The sequence below is a fragment of the Panthera pardus genome, unplaced genomic scaffold (genome assembly GCF_024362965.1).
Source record: "Panthera pardus isolate Hobbes unplaced genomic scaffold, ASM2436296v1 HiC_scaffold_6, whole genome shotgun sequence".
In the NCBI taxonomy this organism is placed as follows: domain Eukaryota; kingdom Metazoa; phylum Chordata; class Mammalia; order Carnivora; family Felidae; genus Panthera; species Panthera pardus.
The window spans coordinates 47,249,130-47,268,688 of NW_026526991.1; the positions used below are offsets into that span (position 1 = coordinate 47,249,130).

The 19,559-nt window shown below is 36.0% G+C and overlaps 1 protein-coding gene across 6 annotated transcripts in view; it reads right to left on the minus strand.

Annotated features, from left to right (window-relative positions):
- Positions 1–1,053: 1,053 nt before the first annotated feature.
- The window catches only part of RAB3IP (RAB3A interacting protein), a 146,015-nt gene continuing 127,509 nt past the window's right edge, over positions 1,054–19,559 (minus strand). For 4 of the 6 annotated variants that reach the window (XM_019455076.2, XM_019455077.2, XM_019455079.2 and 1 more), the window contains exons 4-11: positions 18,839–18,934; positions 12,840–12,917; positions 12,005–12,208; positions 9,125–9,253; positions 7,753–7,865; positions 3,825–3,924; positions 3,673–3,742; positions 1,054–1,422 (exon numbers count right to left, since the gene is read on the minus strand). In XM_019455076.2, the coding sequence (XP_019310621.1) occupies positions 1,340–1,422; positions 3,673–3,742; positions 3,825–3,924; positions 7,753–7,865; positions 9,125–9,253; positions 12,005–12,208; positions 12,840–12,917; positions 18,839–18,934 (873 nt within the window). In that variant the 3' untranslated portion in view covers positions 1,054–1,339. The remainder of the gene's footprint in view (positions 1,423–3,672; positions 3,743–3,824; positions 3,925–7,752; positions 7,866–9,124; positions 9,254–12,004; positions 12,209–12,839; positions 12,918–18,838; positions 18,935–19,559) is intronic. The other 2 variants (XM_053895923.1, XM_019455080.2) reach the window with 1 other exon arrangement.

Here is a 19,559-nt window from a genome sequence, read left to right on the forward strand (position 1 = left end):
ACATCCTATAGTCAAACCATGTAGTAATTAAGAGGTGCAGAAAAAATATTTAAGTTAAAAAAGTAAGTCTAGGGGGTGCCTGGGTCGCTCAGTCAGTTGAGCATCCGACTTCAGCTCAGGTCACGATCTTACAGTTCGTGAGTTCAAGCCCTGCATCGGGCTCTGTGCTGACAGCTCAGAGCCTGGAGCCTGCTTCGGATTCTGTGTCTCCCTCTCTATCTGCCCCTTCCCAGCTCATGCTCTGTCTCTCTCTGTCTCTCAAAGGTGAATAAACATTAAAAAAAAAAAAAAAAAGTAAGTCTAGAGGGGGCACCTGGGTGCCTCAGTTAAGTGTCTGACTTCAACTCAGGTCATGATCTCATGGTCCATGAGTTCAAGCTCCGCGTCCGGCTCTGTGCTGTCAGTTCAAAGCCTGGAGCTTGCTTCAGATTCTCTGTCTCCCTCTCTCTCTGCCCCTCCCCCAATCACGCTCTGTCTCTATCAAAAAATAAATAAATGTTAAAAAAAAATTTTTTTTTAAAGGTAAGTCTAGGGGCACCTGGGTGGCTCATTCAGTTAAGCATGTGACTCCTGATTTCCGCTCAGGTCAGGAATTCACAGTTTGTGAGTTAAAGCCCTACATCGGGCTCTGTGCTGACAGCACGGAGTCTGCTTGGGATTCTCTCCCTCTCTCCCAAAATAAATAAATACACATTTAAAAAAAACATTAAAAAAAAGGAAGTCTTTTTGTTTCAGAAATATGCATATGCAGGGAGAAAACATCTGAAAGCCAAAAAGCTATTCTTCAGAAATACTAACAGTAGCTTTCTCTAGATGGATATAGTGAAGTGGTTTTTTTTTCTTTCTTTCTTTAAATAAAATCCTTCTTTGAGGCTCAATATACAAAACAGACAAAAATAGAGTCATTCTTGTGGGGGTATAGAGATGATCCTGTCCACTCAGCCTTCTTCTTGTCACAGGCTGCTGTGCAGTTTGAAAGCTACAATTCAATACATTCAGCTTACCCTACATACCATGTCAGAGCTAGAAGAGAAAGCAAAAACATATTCAATCTAACATTTATGTACTTATTTATTTAGCTTTTATTTTTGTTTTTTGGGCAACTATAAATTACAATCACTAGTACACCTGTAATTCTCTATAGTGTGTTCAACTAAAGAGTAAGCAAACACAGCATAGGTCAATTTAAAAGAAATCACAGTACTTCTTAGTGTAATCTGCAAAAGAGGGAAAAAGTCTTGGGCCCACTCCTTGGTAATAAATATCAAGTAACCATAAAAATATTCAGCCATTTTCCAGGTATTCAGGGAGGTTCATGCATGGTCCCAGGCAGAGAGCATCAGAGTTCCTCTTTGAAATATCCCAGCTTTGCCAATGACATCTCTTTTCTCAACTGCATAACTTCCCAAAACATCTGATCAACTATACAAATAGAAAAGGAGACACATAAATCATAAATTACCATCCTCATTATTTTTTAACTGTTTCACTGAGAATTTAACATTAGCTGCAATGCCAATTGGGCATTTCTGAATGACGTACCAAATGCCTCAACATTTTATTGCTATTTCAACAGAAACTTTTTCGTGTTATTTGTGAGCATCCCACTTTTATCACAACTGTTTGTTAGATACATCGATGACCACGTTAGCCCAACAGAAGGCAGACACTTTCAGGGTCCTGAATAAATGGCAATCCTAGCACCTTCATAAGTAATTACACTCAGTCCTCAATTATTCTAACTCATGGATCTTCTTGCTCTAGTTTGCTACATCTTGGCCATTCCACTGTTTATTAACACCAACAGAGAGTAAAACAGGAGAAAAAGGAAAACAAAAGATAGTCCAGAAAACTCAGTAACAGTCTTTGTAATAATAAGAAAGGTTTTGTATATGGCTCAAATTAGAAATAAAAATAAATGCAAAGGTTGATCTGTAAATTTCAATTATCTCTACTTTGGCAAGCCACTTCTGTAACTTGAAAAAAGTGGCTTTGTATTTCAGACAAAAGGTCTCCCTCTGACAGACACATCATCCGATTGGATTGATTTAGATCAGTGGTTCTCAGCTAGGGGAGATTTTGTCCTAAAGGGTACATCTGACAATGTCTGGATACATTTTTCATTACTGGCTTCTACTGAGTAAGGCTCAGCGATGGTGTTAAACATCCTACAATGCACAATATAGCCCCCACAACAAAGAACTATTCAGCTCAAAATATTCATAGTACCAAGCCTCAGAAACCCTGCTTTAGATTTAGCTGCCCTAAATCTTTTTTGGCAAAAGGCACAGACAATTAACAGATTTTAAAATTAATGATAGTTATTTGCTATAAACTCGCACAGTATATGATGTGTACCAAGTACTATGAAGTGGAAAAGTAACAGAAACCAGAGAAGAGACCACTCCTATCACCATCACCCCCACTACCACCCATGACAATTTCTTACTATTTTCATAAAGGAAATTATCTTTCATCTTCCCCAGAAAACCTTTTTTTTTTTTATTTTAACGAGAAAAAAACACGCTTGACAATTTAACTTAACATAAATCATCTGTTCTGTGGCTTAAATCCTATGATCTACCAACAGGTATTCAAAAATATTTCAATTTTATGAAAAGTCATAAAAAGTACTGTACAGTTTAAAGACTTTGCTGCTCAGGTTGAAATTAAACATTAATGAGAGGTTTCACCCTCATTCTTTTAGGCATTAAAATCTAATTATATGGGATCTTAATCAATATGTCTCTTCTCAACATACCAGAGCTTTAGAAATACTAAACTAAGTTTTTATCAGCATAACTAACTTTTCCACAGAATTAAGAGTCACTGGTTTACATGACCGAAAGATAATACGTTTCTTCCAGTTTTTAAATATAAAAGTATTTTCAGTGCCTAAAAAAAATATGAGTAGGAAATTCCCCTAACATCAAATACAAAATGGGTACGGACTCATCCCTAGCTTAGTATTTGCTATTTGTTTTAAAATAATCACATGTACTCAAGAAACACTGCTTTAGAGCAGTTGGGCCTTATTCATTTTTATGCCTGGCATTTAAGACATTTGGCTACAGAATCATCAGTAATCATGAAAGACTGTATTAAAAGTATTAAAACACTTGCATAATGTTGGCTCTCCTGAATATATCATCTACATGTTTCTGCTGATTCAGAATACAGTAATCTTTATCCCATTCAGAACTATCTTCATGACTGCTTTATTAATTCATACATAAAAGTAGGAAATATACAAAAAAATTATTGTTAGATCCTCATGGTTTCTACCAATTAAAATAAATCTGACCATGTCTAGAGCTTGAATAATAAAAATGAATTTATTATTGAATTGAATAATAAAAATGAATATTTTTATTTCTTAGGAGTAAATTCAATGAGCTAATTACTAGTCCCCTCACATTTACCATCTGGTTTATCATATATCTCTTAAGAGTTATAACTGATCCTGCTTAAAACTCAAAATTGGAGTAAAATGAGGCAAATACAATGATTGAATCATTTTAAGAGACATCAGTTCCCAAATTCTCCACACATTAGAACTGTAAGAGCTTCAATATAAATGCACCAATAATAAAACTTGAGCATTACTACTACGTTCTATACTTTTTGCTGAAGTCTTATGTAAACATTTTATAACCAATTAAGAACACTCACCATCCTGCTGTTTCACAAGCCCCTGCTGAATATATCGAATGTATGTAAAAAAGTTACATACAGAGGTGATCTAGGCCAAAAGGAAAAAAAAGTCATTAGTCAAATGTCATATCAAAGCGAGCTTTATTAAAATTCATGGTTAAGTTACTTACCCTGTATCTGCAAAAGGGAGAAATATAGTAATAGTTGCTTGAGTCCCCTAATTTAATTCTGTGTTTACAGGACTTACTCTGGCCAGTTAGAGCACATTTTCTGTAAAATAATGACAAATTTTAGTTTGTTGTTTTTTTAATTAAAAACATTTTGCTCCTACCTTCTGTACAAGTTTTACATTTGCTAAGACAACAAATATTTCAGACCTACTATGTATCAGGCACTGTTCTAGATGCTGGGCTATCATGATGAAAATGACAAAGACCCTGCCCCCTTGGGGCCTACATTCTAACAAGTTCAACAACAGAACATTCACCATGGTTTTCAAACAGAAACTAAATGTTTCAAATATATGTCCTATCCTGAAGCAAATTTACAAATGAGTAACCAGCCACAGGGCAGTTCTGAGTTTCCCATCAGGACTTCAACTACTTCCTCAGTTTCAAAAAAACCTGATGATGAGTGTTCAAGTCTCAAAACATGTTACTAAAACAGCTTGCAGGATAAGTTTCTAGATGTGGTACTTTTCGGTGGGTCTGGTTGAAGTATGTGCATTTAATGTGGCTCCAGGCCTGAGAAATACAGAGGAATAGGCCACCTTACAAAAATATTGACCCTCAATAATTATACAAAGTGTACTATATTCAGACATACCATCCTTTCTGTTTGCATACCATGGACTCTTAAGATTTGGTATGAAGGCTTTCCGGTTGCAATGAGGCTGTAAGTCTCTCAAGGATGGGGGCTGTATCTTATTTATCTTTAAATGCCAGGCACCAAGCATGTGCCTGGCATACAGCAGACATTCAATAATTGCTGGCTAAGTGATGAGCCCCTGGTCACTGTACAGCTCAATACAATGATGTTGGCTTGTCTGCCAGAGCAGACTTACAGCAGCCCAGCTGGTACCCTCCGAAGCAAGGACCATGGCTGAACGAACACAACTACCACTCCCTCTCAAGGCAAAATGAATATAGTTGTAACTAAGATAAAGTGGCCAACATTTTAAATGACATTATAAATTATATAATAAAGAAAACTACGTTACACGAACATTAAATTTCAGCTATACTTGTAAGAAATATGATACAAATGCACCTCCATATTAAGAAAACAAATGGAGAATGTGTACTTAAAATAGGATAATTTTGGAGATGGCCATTCCACCCACAAAAGAATTCTCATCTTTTCAGAGAAAGTTTGCCTCATTGCTCCTTTCTTAGAAAATTCCAAGGGGTGCCTAGGAGGCTTAGTCAGTTAAACTGTCCGACTTCAGTTCAGGTCATGATCTCATGGTTTGTGGGTTCGAGCCCCACACTGGGCTCTGTGCTGACAGCTCGGAGCCTGGAGCTGCTTCAGATTGTGTCTCCCTCTCTCTCTGTCCCTCCCCTGTTCACACTCTGTCCTGCCTCTCTCAAAAATAAACATTAAAAAAATTTTTTTTACTAAAAAAAAAGAAATTTCCTTTAATGATCTCTAAAAAGAAATTAAAAATACTAATTACTAGCTTGGGAAGGATAAAAGATCAAGAAATTTCAGGCACAAGTGTCAAGAGTCCTTGGAACCGCCAAAGGGGTAATTTACACAAGAAGGAAAAGTTGCATTGAACTGATAAAAGTCAATTGATACACTACTCTTCCAGAAACAGACATACACCTGTTTGTCAAGTACTTTGTTTGATTTTGAAAGTGCTTTGCTAAAGTGGTTTCAAGTATCAACTTTTGAAATAATGACAGTGTTTCTTATCTCGTTTATAAAGCCACCTGTGAACTGTCACAGCCAATACATTTTCATTTGAGGTAGGATCCAATGCCAAGTCTTCTGGCCTCCAAGTGCATTTTGTCAGGCTGCTACAGAACCTTGGTATGTCTGAACAGCTCTAGTCCCCAGATTTCAAACCCACACCTGCCATTTTCACTTGGGGAGGTCAACATGTCTATATGGAAACCTGGCGCATCTCTAGCTCTTCTTTTCCCAGCCCCCACCTGAATCTCTTCCCTCCAAAATGCTCTTCAGATTTGTCACATCTTTCCCATCTACACACTCACCATTCTCTGATTTTTCCAGGCCTCCAATCACATGTACTTTTCTTTGCTCAAATTCTACCCATGCTTCGAAAACCCAGATCAAATCTCCCCGCCTCCAGTAACAGCCCCTCATCACCATCACAAGACTGGTCTTGGCTTTCTCAACGTTCCTACAGCATGTGCCATTTACTTAGTGATTACCTTCACTACCTAGTCCAGGAGAGCCCTGGCTGGGGCCATACTGCACACTTCACAGAAGAGAGTATCTTCCTTAAGTTTTGTCACACGACATGCACTCCCAAACACCTGACATCTAACCCCACTGCCACAAGCACAATATCCCTAAACTACGTAAAGTGTTCCCTAAACCTGACATCTATAATTATTTTACCAAAACACTACATCAATTCGCTCTGATATGCTCATTTGTCATCATATGATATTTGCACATGTATAATATGTGTTCTATATAACGCAAGTAGAAATTTAAATTCTGTAATAAAAACTGCTATATGTTACATTTAAAATAAGGTACACATAGACCTCCAAAGCACAAAAACTGTTATAATTGATCAAGATAAAAACACTTGGGTGTTTGTTGAAAGAGTAGAATTTAGAAATGTAAATTTAGAGATTCAGAGGCCGCTGTGCTACCAGCACATGGGAGCATAAAACAGGACACAATGCTAGGTGGATGTGTGGCTCGCAGAGCAAATACTTGACTAGGCACTCCCCACAAACAACTATCTGAATACTAACATTGTGTGATCCTGTTAAAAATGGCAATGTGCAGCGGCACCTGGGTGGCTCGGTTGGTTAAGTGTCTGACTTCGGCTCAGGTCATGATCTCACGGCTCGTGAGTTCAAGTCCTGCATCGGGCTCTGTGCTGACAGCTCAGAGCCTAGAGCCTCCTTCAGATTCTGTGTCTCCTTCTCTCTCTGCCCCTCCCTCTCTCTCTCCCGCCCTCTCCCTCTCTCTCAAAAATAAATAAACATTAAAAAAAATTTAAGAACGGCAATATGCACAACAGGAAATGAGAAGAAGCACACAACTCCTACAGCAGGCTTTAACACAGACCTACTGGTTAATCTCAAAAAGCCCTTTCCTCCTCTGCCTTCAAAATGACTCAGACAGGAGTCAATTACTGCTTTCTAGGAGCTTTCTCAGGCTTTCCAGTCACATATATACATCGTTCTGAACCACCAAGTAAGCAGCTTCCTCCAAATCTTTCCAAGTCACTTTGCAAACATCTATGCCAAAGGTTCTAGGTACCACTGGTTTCAGTCTTTCCTCCTCCTAGGACTGGACAGAAAAAAGCCTGCTCCACTATGAAATGTGGGAGTCTTACCTCTGAAGGTATATAATTGCCAAGTAGCTCTCATGTAAGACAGAACCGATTATTTACCAAAGTGAGAATCCTTTACACGATAGCATGAAACGGGAGGACTATTCAAGTCTTTCTGGTGTCCTGCTTTCATGCTTGATAAGACCTGGGCTAATTCACTGTCTTTCCAAACTATTTTTAATGGCAACGTTAGGAAGAAATATTCTACACCAAAACCTACTACACACAGCTATTTGTATATGTATAACAGACAAATATTCTGCTTATGACCCACTAAACTGATTTTATGATCAGTTAATGAGTCACAACAGATGGTTTAAAAAAATGTTTCTAACACCTAAGCTAACATATATGTATACTTTTGAATTAAAAGGGCTCTCCCTTTGATGCTACATTTGAAATGCTACAGCTTGCACTGAGGATTTGTCTTTAGCTGCACAAAATAGAAAACTAACAAGAAATTTAACCATTTAAAAGTAGGAAAACGAAATATTTGCAAATGTAACATTTTTAAAACTCAGTGTTTTCTACAAGACACAGTTCTAAAAACATACTTTGGTCCTCCACATTCGACTGCAGAAGCTTTCACAAATCGAATAGGTTGTAATCCCACTGGTTCAATGCTTAGAGTATTGTTTTCCACAGCCTCCAGAACGGCTGAAGCCAACTTTAAAAAAACAGAAAGTATCAGAAGCTATGCTGACATAAAAATATTAAAATTGTATTCTATAATAAACTAATCTTTAAAATTATTCTTTCCCCAAGCTCTACTGTAAGCTTAGTCTTAGCCAATGAAAAAGAAAGAAACTATACAATCTTGGTTTGAGTATTTTTACAACTCAAATATTATTATGAAAGGCAGGCAATTCAGTCATAGCTAAGTAACTTACCTCATTATCTGGAAGAGAACTGAAAGCATTAATTCCAATCTCTGTCCATCTCTTACCCACAATTAGCATCCACTATTAACACCACTTCAAGATGAATACCCTAATGCCTCATTTTGCTAAATTTATGCATATTTTTGAATACTAGTCATTCATAACACAGCAATATATACTAATTACAGCTATGTATTTTCTGAACTTGTACTTATGTGCACAAAAGAACTAGCTGAATTATCAAATATTAAATGCCCAGATGGAGATGGTAGCAACTGATCAACAACAGCTGAAACCAGCACATTGCTTCAGTCTGGCAAGATTACTAATACGGAATGGCCTACCTAGAAACAGACACAGAGACACAGTGAGTAACATATCTACATATCAAAAGTGTTTTACTGTTCATTTTAACTTCTCCTGACAAGTAAGGTTATAATTAAATCCTCTGAAGACTTAACATAAGACTCTTAGGATTACATTTCTTAGACACTGATTGACAGGATATTTATACACAAACCTTCCATATGTACAAATTAAAACTGTGACCTGACATTGGTATAGTACCCTACATTTTAAAAAAGTTTTTGTATGTACTTAATTTGCTTCATTTTAACCTCTTAACAACCCTGTGACATAGGCAAGGAAGGCATTTTTTTCCATTTTAAAGATGAACAAACTATGATTTTTTTTTTATCATATATACACAAACCTAATAAACACCTCAGAGTATAGAGAACTTCCCTTACCCTGAGTGTTGGGCTAAGTAAGAATCAAGAACTAAGCCCTACCCCCAGTGCACATTTAATACTTCACTCCAGTGTAACTAACACTTCACTCTATGAATGATCCTCTACTCAAATAAGCAAAGATGTTCAGCAACTGAATGCCAAGAAATTATCATGATCTTAATATGGAATAAAGAAAATGGTAAATCACAACATGTTCGAATAATTTATTTACATAATAGAAAACATACAGCATGATTTAGCAAAAGGTACAGGAACCACTCTAATGCATTCCTATTAAAATAAAAAAAAATTACCTCACTTTTTGAGAATGTTAAACATGGAAAGATATCTTCCTGATAAATTTTGTCTAAGAAAGGACACGATCTATCCATTGTGGGATCATCCTTCCAAGATCTGAATTCATTATACAGAGATAAGTCAGCCTGACAAACCAAAAAAAAACAAAAAACAAAAAAAACCCATAAAATAATCTTTTTAAAGGTACAAAACATAAAATCACTTTATAAAACTAAAACCTAATTTAAACATTACTGAAAAAGAAATCCTACTCATTTAAAATAATGAACTGAACCATTCTTGATTAGTTGTAATACATGGTACCAACTTTCTTTAAAAAATTCAAGCTCTCAAATCCAAATGAGCCCTTTTCAACGGACCCACTATGGTGTCCAATGATGCTACCATTATCTCCACCCCACCCCTCAAAAGTGCTGGAGTTCCTCTTAAGACAATGTGCACACTGCTCTGAATATAAAACAAATGAGAAGTCTTTTCTGAAAATAATCCAAAAGTAATCTGGAGCGAAGTTAATTAAATAAAGTGTTTGACTAAATGGAGACTAAGTTGTGAAACCTAGTTTGGGTCAAAGGGGACACTAACTGTTCTGCTATCACCTGAAGGCACTTTCAAAAGAATTTTGAAAATGTTTCTTGTATAAGCAGCAGGTTTAAAAGCAGCATATATGTACCCTCCTAAATTGACTATCGTAAAACGTAACATTTATTAAGGCGTATTTTGCCACAGCAACATCAATGACTACTGTCTGAATTATCAACAATAATCCAGGCTGGCACCTGCCTCCCGATTCACTCTTCAGTTGTCCTTCGTTCCCCCTCCTCTCTTTAATAAACTGTTCCCCAAGTATTCTTCCCTCCAGATGCCCTCTACTCAGCTCAATACCACCTGTCACATACAGAGCCACACCTGCCCCCGGCTGCCCACTCAAGGTAGTGCCCCTCATCCAGCTCTAAGCCACTCCTGTCCAGAAGCACTGGACACGCCACAAACGACACACTGACTACAGCTCTGGCCTCTAGGACAGCTTAATCACATGTGCAGGTGGTTTCCATGGAAGTAATGAAAGGCTGAGTCTGAAATCCAAGCTTCCCCACAGACTTTCTTTTAAGGTATATAACAATACTTACATTTCCAAATTCATTTTCTTTGTAAAGTCTACCCTTTAATGGACATAAACCCCAAAGCAGGTTAAGTGGTATTCTAAGGAAAGATTCTAGTTTAAAGGCAGTAACTTAAACTATTAAGAGCTGACCCTGTGCGAGGAACTACGGTAAGCACTTCCTAAACACTTAATCCTCACAGCTGTGCGAGACAGACATTCTGCTCTTCACTGTTTTAGAGAAGGAAACTAGGGCTTAGAGAAAAAAGTAACTTGCCTAAGGTTACAGATCAAAAAACCAGTACAAGTTCAGATTCGTGTCTAAGTGACTTGACTGCAAAGTCTTGCATAATGTGTGTGCGTACACGCACGCACGTGTGCTTTTAAGTGCTTTCAGCAGATACGCTGCAAATATCGTGACTACCTGTCACTTTTTTTTACAGAAACGTGGGCATGTTTCACTTTCTCTCCAACTGTTTTACCTTCTTCTAAGGCTTACACAGGTCAACTTTGTGTGTTTCCTTTGTCCAATAAAACTTTTTGAGGGGCGCCTGAGTGGCTCAGTCAGTTAAGTGTCTTGATTTCGGCTCAGGTCATGATTTCACCTTTAGTGAGTTAGTAAGTTCGAGCCCTACGTTAGCTCCAAGCCCACTTGGGATTCTCTGTTTCCTTCTCTCTCTGTCCCTCCCCTACTCATGTGCTCTCATTTGTTCATTCTCTCTTAAAAATAAATAAGTAAACATTAAAAAAAAAACCTTTTTGATAAGTTTTCACAAAACATTAGAATACCGAATATATCTACACACCAAAAAGTTGTATGTTACCTATTCACATTTTAAGAGTTCATAAACTAAGAACTTTAAAACGTTCCATGAGAAAACATTTAAATTTCGTTAGTGTAAACAATGGAAAACAAGGTATATAATCACACACACTGAGAAATTGCAGCAAAAATGCAAGTTGTACCAAGCAATTAAAAATGTTAATTAAATTCAAAGAAATTAAGGTTATAACTTAAAAAAGTTTCTTAAGTATTTCACGAACATGGATTTTAGATTCTGTCACATTCAGATCTGGCCACATATTGACCTTCTCTCTCACTAGCATCCTTTTTATTAATAAGTAAACAAATGCAATTCAATTAAAGTAAGTAACAACCCTGGTTATTCAATTTAATAAACTCCTGGCTTCCATGCAAAAACTTAACCAAATGAGCAAATACAACTTCTTAAAGATTAATGATGAACCTGAATAAAACAATGTAAAACAGAGCTCTAAAAAAGTGGGGGGAGGGATGGCTTAGTTCTATTTTTTGTTGCTTAATTATCTGAATTAACTCTAAGACTCAGTGAAAGAATACAAAACTCTACCTCTCCTAGAATTTAAGTAAAAACAATGTTCTGTTCAAGAAAATCACCTTATTTTCACACATTTCTTACATTCATATTTTGTTAGAGCATCCTACCAACAAATTCTGACCAGCCAGATCATTAAAGCCACCCACTCTCCTTTACATAACACAAGACAGTTTGCTCCCTAAATGAAATAGCAAGATGAAGAAACTTACCAAGTTTCTAGCAGGTACTCCAAGGTCAGCCAAGTAGAGAATGGAACTGGAGATTCCCTGAAAGCAGCCAGCTCTAGATAAAGCCTCCCCCATCTTAATATTGCATATTCTGTACTACAAGTTTTGCTGGCAAAAATCATAACTGACACGTCAGTGATGAGAATTACTAAGTATCAAGAGAGTCAGAGGGGACAGTCCTTGACGCGTTACCTCTTTGCAGTCTTTTACAATTGGCTGTATCACACTGAGGTCCTGATGACTGCCGCTCATAGCGCTGCTTGTACTTTTATTTCTTGTATGCCCCCTTTTAAAAGGTGTCTTTCCACCTGGCAGAGGCTCTTGTGTGGGTGATGTTGGAGAACTGGACAACACGAGTGTCTTCAATGCGGCTACTTCAGCTTGAAGTACATCAATCTTGAAAAGAAATCAACATAGTCCCATACACTAAGTTTTATGACAGATTCAGCTGAATGTCAGCAATTTGATCAAAACACTTTCCTTTCAAAGATGAATATAAGTTTAATTGGTATTTGTTGTGGACTAACAAAAAGAAAGTAAAACCAAGTTTTTTCATGTTTCTTACAGTTCAGATTCAGCTGCTATTCACAATGTTAAAGGAAATTTTTCAAATTATCAAAATGTCTAACACAAACTTCATGTGAATTTTGAAAATCTCCAAATAGAATAGTTTATGATTAGTTGCGGTTCATTCCTAAAATAATAAAATAAGTTTGGTGGGGTTTTTTTCAGTGAATTAAGAAAAATATTAACTTTAAAATGTGATTGTCTAGTCCTTTTGAGAATACATGTGATTCACAAGACTTTAAATCCTTTGGTTCTAATATCAGTGAACCCCAACTGTTCACTATTAACCCCATCTGTGTAGCGGTTATTCCCTACTTTATAGTTTCCTGCAGTTTCCAAATCTTCTAAAATAAACACTAGTTTACAATAGGAACAAAAGCCAATCGATGTTAAAGTATCCTTAAAACAGTAATCACTGATTTCTTTGTACTTTTTTACTATGAAAGCAGCAAAAACTTACTTTTCCTTGTGCTTCCTTTAGCTGCTTTTCTGCTGTTGCCTGCTTAACATTTGCTTCTCTCACCATCTTATGAGCTTCCTGAAAAAGGTGAAATCTCAAATTTCGGAAACGTATCGAGCATTTGTTTTCAAAAATCTCTCAAAAAGTATCTACAACAGTAGCAAAAATGTACTACCAACTTTTAACCTGAAAATGAAGTATTCCATGTCAATTTCTGAAATAACAACAGTCGTCTGACAGAGAAACTAGTAGGAGTTAGGAATAGGTACCTTCTTTTAGTACCAGTATCACTGAGGTAGCCAAGTTCAATCCTCCTGGTGAATGCTTGTGTAAAAAGACTATGTGAAACAATAAACATCCCACATGTCAAACCCAAATTCTCAGTGGTTAGGTTTCTGTAACTTGGGTCACAATATGCATACTCATATTATTAGTCATAGCAAAGATATACTGAAGGGACAGGTAAAAATATTAATACATCAATAATGCTGCAGTTTGTAGGAATGACAGCTGAAAAGCCTTAGGGCTTCCAATGAAAACATTCACAAAATGATATTAAGTGACAATTCTGTGCAGAGTTAATCTAAAAGGACAAATCAGAGATTAGCCTTTAGTAAGGTCTTAATTTTTTGTACAATAACTATGAAACTCTGGGTATTTAATTCCTTTTTCCTTTCTTATATTTATTCATCAAACATTTACTCATGACACCTTTTTGTGAGGTATTATTCCAGGTGCTAATAACCTACTGGGAAAAGAGACGGGTCCTTGTCTCTTAAGGAGCTTACATTCAGTTTACATTGTAATAATCAAATAAAATGTCCAAGGAAGAATTCTGGCTCTTATTCTAAGTGCAATATGAAGCCTTATGATCTTTTAGAGGAAGACAGTCACTGATCTTTATTTTTAAAAAATTACTCTGCTGTATGGAATAATCCCATAAAGGATTAAGGACGGACTGGAACAGTACATAGGGTGGTTGAGATAATCCCCTGGGATTTAAGAACACATATGTTAGAACTACATTTTGCAGTTTATGAGAAGGATGAGAGAGAGAGAGAGAGAGAGAGAGAGGAAGGAAGAAAAGGAGGAAGGAAGCAAGGAAGGAAATCAGCTTCAAAGACATTTAATACATGTTTGACAATGGCATCCTTACTAAGTCTGTCAACTTTTCAGTGGATGAGTAGACATTCTCCACATCAGAGTTGACAGCAGCATGCCCATTTGTTCATTTGCTTTTCCAGTGCTGTAGTGAAATGCAGTTTGTTTACATGCCCATAATATGAATTTACAGATCACATTAGCTTAAATAAGAGATGCTTTACTATCAATGCTTTATAATGAAATGAGATGAACTGAAAATCTTCCAAGCACAATTACGCTGGTTATCTTGTAACAAAGTCCTTAAGAGCTGCCAATTTAATAATGAGGTATGCATTTTTCTTTTAAAAATAATAAACGTTCCAGATTTGCTGAATTCTTCTGACAAGTGGCTGTCAACAGATCTCTATTTGGAAGATATTTTCAAAATAATAAACATATCTCATCTGACCCTTCAGGATAAGTGACATTTTAACTATAAACGCAAAAGTAACTCATGTGAAGGAGAGATTATCTGTTTAAATGTTTGGAAATGCACTCTGCCTTCCTTAACAGCAGACTATGCAATTTGGACCAAACTTCACATGGAGAATAAACAGAAAAGCTGGACAAGGACAAAATTTTTTTAAATGTGTCTGAAGGCATCAGAGAACTAACAAAAGTAAAGAACTAGGGGACCAAGATCCAGGAGAAGATGTAAACCCAAAGAGAGCTGGAATTTGGGGTGCCTTTTCCCTTAGTGATATGAGGGATACAATAAAAGAGCGTCCCTGGGGTCCCAAATGGAAAGGTAAGAGAGCTAGAAGGAGGCAGAAGCAACAGCTAAAAAGATAACGTATAGGGTTTTGCAAGTTGACAAAAGACATCAAAAAGTAGATTCAAAACAAGTTGGAAAATTTTCTATCACTCTGCCATTCTGAAAGCTGAAAAAAATGCAAGTATCAGGTACACCAGGAGTCAGCAAACTTTTTCTGTAAAGGGTCACACAGTAAGCAGTTTGGGCTTTATGAGCCATACAGTCTCCGCTGTAATACTCAACCCTGCTACTGCAGTGTGAAAGCAGCCACAGACAACACGTGGACAGTGAACGTGGCCGTTTCAATAAACATTTATCAGCACTGAAGTCTGAATTTCAGGTTGCATGTCACAAAATACTCTCTTGATTCTTTTCCCTAACCACTCGAAAGTGTAAAAACCAATCTTGGCTCATAAGGCTGCACAAAAGTAAAGACAGGCTGTAGTTTGCAGACCTGATATAAACATTCATGTCTATACACTTCCAGAATTTGAAAACAGAATTTTTTTCCTATCTGGTTAGCAGTGATTCAAATGAAGGTGTTTTTACTCTTTCTTTAAAATAACGTTTAAACTCAACATTTGCTGATTAATTCACAAAGACATCGTTGGTATTAGAGAATACAAATTCACTAGAGAATATTCTAGAAAAACTTTCACATAACCAGGAATGGAACTGAAAATTCAGTATAATGATTTAATATAGAGAAAGATGTATTTCTTCCATTTGGATCCATGTATTTGTGAGTTATTAGCTGCATTACATTTAAAATATGAAATTTAGACCAGAACTTCATCTGAATCATAAATTAAGATTAAAATTCTCTAGAACAAGGTAACATATGCAAGTGTACTACTTTCACTAAAAAAATATATACATACGCACAACATATTTTAGTGAGAATAAAACATTTCTGTACTATTATAAAAAATAAGCGTTTACGACTGAGTTGCTTTATAAACTGGTGTTTTATAATTTATATAACAATTTATATATATTAGTATATACATGTAATTTGTAAGTAAGTATATATGCTTTTAAAACAGTGCCTGTCACATAGGTAATTCTCAATATTACGTATCTTCATCATAATAAAGGTACACGCTCAAATTGTTCTTTTATAAATTGAGTACATGATCAAAAAATGTGGCATCTACTGGGCTAGGTAATAAATACTAATGGCTTGTAAAATACGGACAGTCTGAATATGAGAAAAAGGAGAGTCCTCAATGATGACTCCTTTTCTGTGGCTTCAGACGAAGAGAAGTCCCATTTATGATTTCCATAGTACTTAAAGTAAGGGTTGGGGTTATGAATTTGAATCCCAACATTGTTCCTTAACTTCTTATGCCTCATTTTCCTCACAGATAAAATGACAATAATTTTCATTATATGCCTCATGGCATTACAGAGAGAAAACTAGGCATATTATAGACATTTACTAAAAGTGGTTGACAAAATGTAAAAAAAAAAAAAAAAAAAAAAAAAAAATCTTAAGGCTACCCCCTTTTTTTCTTTGTAAAGCATTATTTCAACTGATTTCATTCTATATTATCTCAAAATCTGAGATACTAGGTGGGAATACATCTATATAACTTTAGAGTTCTTATTTTTGATAGTTTTTTTAAGACACAACTTTGCTACAAAGTATATTATATTCAAGATGATTCATACACAACAAACTCCTAATTTGAAGTTACATGTTAAGTTTGCCAAAGTTGTACAAATTGTTTATTCAAAATAACATTTAATTCTTAAAAAAACTGTATGTACATATACCTAAAATGCAAGCAAAAAGCTTTTTCATAATACAATGGTAAACTGAGATCATGAAGGCATAATTAAAAAGACCACAGAAAAATGTTTAGCACCTTTTCACAAAATTCATAAATAACTGGTTTGAAGACAATTCTCTTCATTACTGAAATCATCTTTAATTAATGTAACTTCTTTCCCAGAAAGAATACATAGTATCAAGGTTATTAGCCATTGTAGGATCAGCGATAGATCAGGGACCCAAAACCTTTTTTTGGTAAACTTTTTCATTCATTGCAAAACCAGCATTTCTGTTCCTTCACATCCCACTATGGAGAGGGAGAAGTTTCTCCTGTTTGTTCTCCTCCTACTTCATCTAAAAGAATATACATACAAGTGCAAACAAGAGGAACTAAGCAAGGCTAAAATTATGGGCAGGCACGTGAGAAATTTAACACATTTGCTTTCTTATCTAGTACCTATACATCATTATGAAATTTTTCTGGCCAGACAATACTGGATGAAAAAGTCTAAGGTTTCTGCATACCCCTTCTGCAAACAAAAATGTGACAAGTCCTACAGCTCTTGTCTTCTAGAGCTTTAATTCCCCACTCTTCCCATCCTTACATTTATCTTTCTCTCATCTCTGAGGACTAGCTAACAAAAAATAATAATAGATCAGTTTTCCAATGTTCATGAAAGAAAATGATCCCAAAAAAGACAGAGGAGGGGCCAAAGGTGTGTGGCACAGAAAAGTCCACATCTGAAGAAACCCCCATTTAACCTGTTATGATGTTACTTACAACATTAAAAATGGTGGAGTACGTAAGTTGATAGATTAGGACTATCACTGCAATGACCATGTAAGTTAACACAAAAACATGTTATTTGAAGAAAAAATACAAAATATATTAGGATTACAATTATGTAAGAAAATACGCATACCTCTAAAACTGAAAAAAATGTTGCATAAATAAAAACAACAAAAATGGAAGAAATTTTTCTAAAATCTTTTACTACAAAGTTTTAAAAACAAATTTTTAGAGAAAAAAAAGAAATTATTGATGTGATAATGACAGTAGTCATTCCAGTAACACATCAACCTTTCTGAATAAGGAACTTTTATCTTAGGGCCAACACTAAGTACGATGGTTAATTTTATGCGTCAACTTGACTAGGCCACTGGATGCCCAGATATTTGGTCAAACATTATTCTGGGTGTTTCTGTGGAAGTGTTTCTGAGATTAACATCTGAATTGGTATGTGCAATAAGGCAGACTGTTCTCCATACTGTGGTTGGGCTTCATCCAATCAGTTGAAGGACTGAACAGAACAAAAAGGCTGATCCCCACAGAGTACAAGAGAAGTCTTCCTGCCTTCAAAATCCAAGTGAAACATCAGCTCTTGTTGCATCTCAAGCCTGTCAGCCTTAGGACTAGAACTGTGCCATCAGTTCTCAGGTTTCTCAGACCTGTGTACCTGAACTATAACTACACCATGAGCTCTCCTGGGTCTTCAGCCTGTTAACTCACTCTGCAGGTTTTGGGAACAGCCAGCTTCCATAATCACAGGTGCTGATTTCTTAGATCAATCTCTTTCTATATACACATCTTATTGGTTTCTGTGTCTCTGGAGAACCCTGATTAATATGTCAAAAAATGCAAAATGACAATGTCAGTGGAACCCTTAATGAGAAACACTGCTAGAACTGGGCAGAAATTTTGGTCCTGTTGGCAGGAGGGAGATAAGTGTGGGAATGCGTGAGTGGCTCAGTCGGTTAAGCATCCAACTCCTGATCTCAGGTCAGGTCATGATCTTGCGAACCGTGAGATCGAGCCCCATGTCAGGCCCCATGTCAGCTTGGGATCCTTCCCCCCTCCCCCCCAACCCCAATTGCTCTCTCAAAAATAAATAAACTTAAAAAAAAGAAAGAAAGAAAGGTAGGTGAAGTGTGCCTTCTAACAAGTAGGTATGCTTTCTAACAATCCTCAAACCATCACCTATCAGATAGCTACCTCAAGGGTTTCCCATCTTTGTTCTGGAGTCACATTGTAAGATTATCTTAAAGTAGCCCCTAAATACTTGATAAAAACAGAATTAAAATTTACAACCTTTCTTCCCACACGGGCATTTTTAAACAACCTGATTGATACTGGTAGCTTACGGTATCTTTTCCTTTTCCCATCATTTTAAATTGTAGACTCCATCTTAAAGATTTCAATTTTCTTAGATGATTTAGAAACTATGTAAAGCTAAGCATTACTTTTCCAAGATTCCCTCAAAGAACAAGTCTATGAATATAAAAAAAGCAAGACGTTGCTCTTGGCCAAGACATAAATAGACCAACCTCAAACAGACTGGCTGTGAGCTCCTCCAGTTCCTGTCCGAGTTGATCTCGTACTTTAGAAAGCCTCTCACACTCTTCATCTTTTAACTTCAGTTCCTATGAGAAATTGATCATTTTACTTTGAATCTCCATAGTTTGAAGTTAGATTCAACAGACTACATAATCTTTACTAATAAAATTACAAAATATTAATACTGTCCCCTCCTAAGGTTCACACTGAAAATATTGATCTAGCACTTGCTGTGTGGAAAACAATGAGGCAAGTCTAAAATTACAAATATTTCCAACTTAAATATTTAAATTTTAATGTTTCTGTCATGAGACATACAAAGATTAAGATTACATATTATATGTGAAATATACAATTCAATAACTTCACTCTTTTTCCCCTTAACTGTTCTCTGAAGATATTTATTTCCATCCAGGAGGGAATTTCTTTAATTACGCTTATCCATCTCAATAAAAGTTCAGTGTGGTTTTTTCAAGTTTATTTTAAAATTTGTTCACTTATAGATAACTACGTACCATATGGCAATTAGTCTAAAATTTCCATTAGTAGACTATACCCATTTAGCCCTGCAACCAGAAGTGAATGAAACATATTTGCATTTAAAACTAAGAAAAATGTTAACGACAAAATCACTTCCTAATATTTATACATGAGTTCTCAAAAGGCATCAAATAGATGTTTAAAAAATCCCTTATTAAGATGTAAATAATA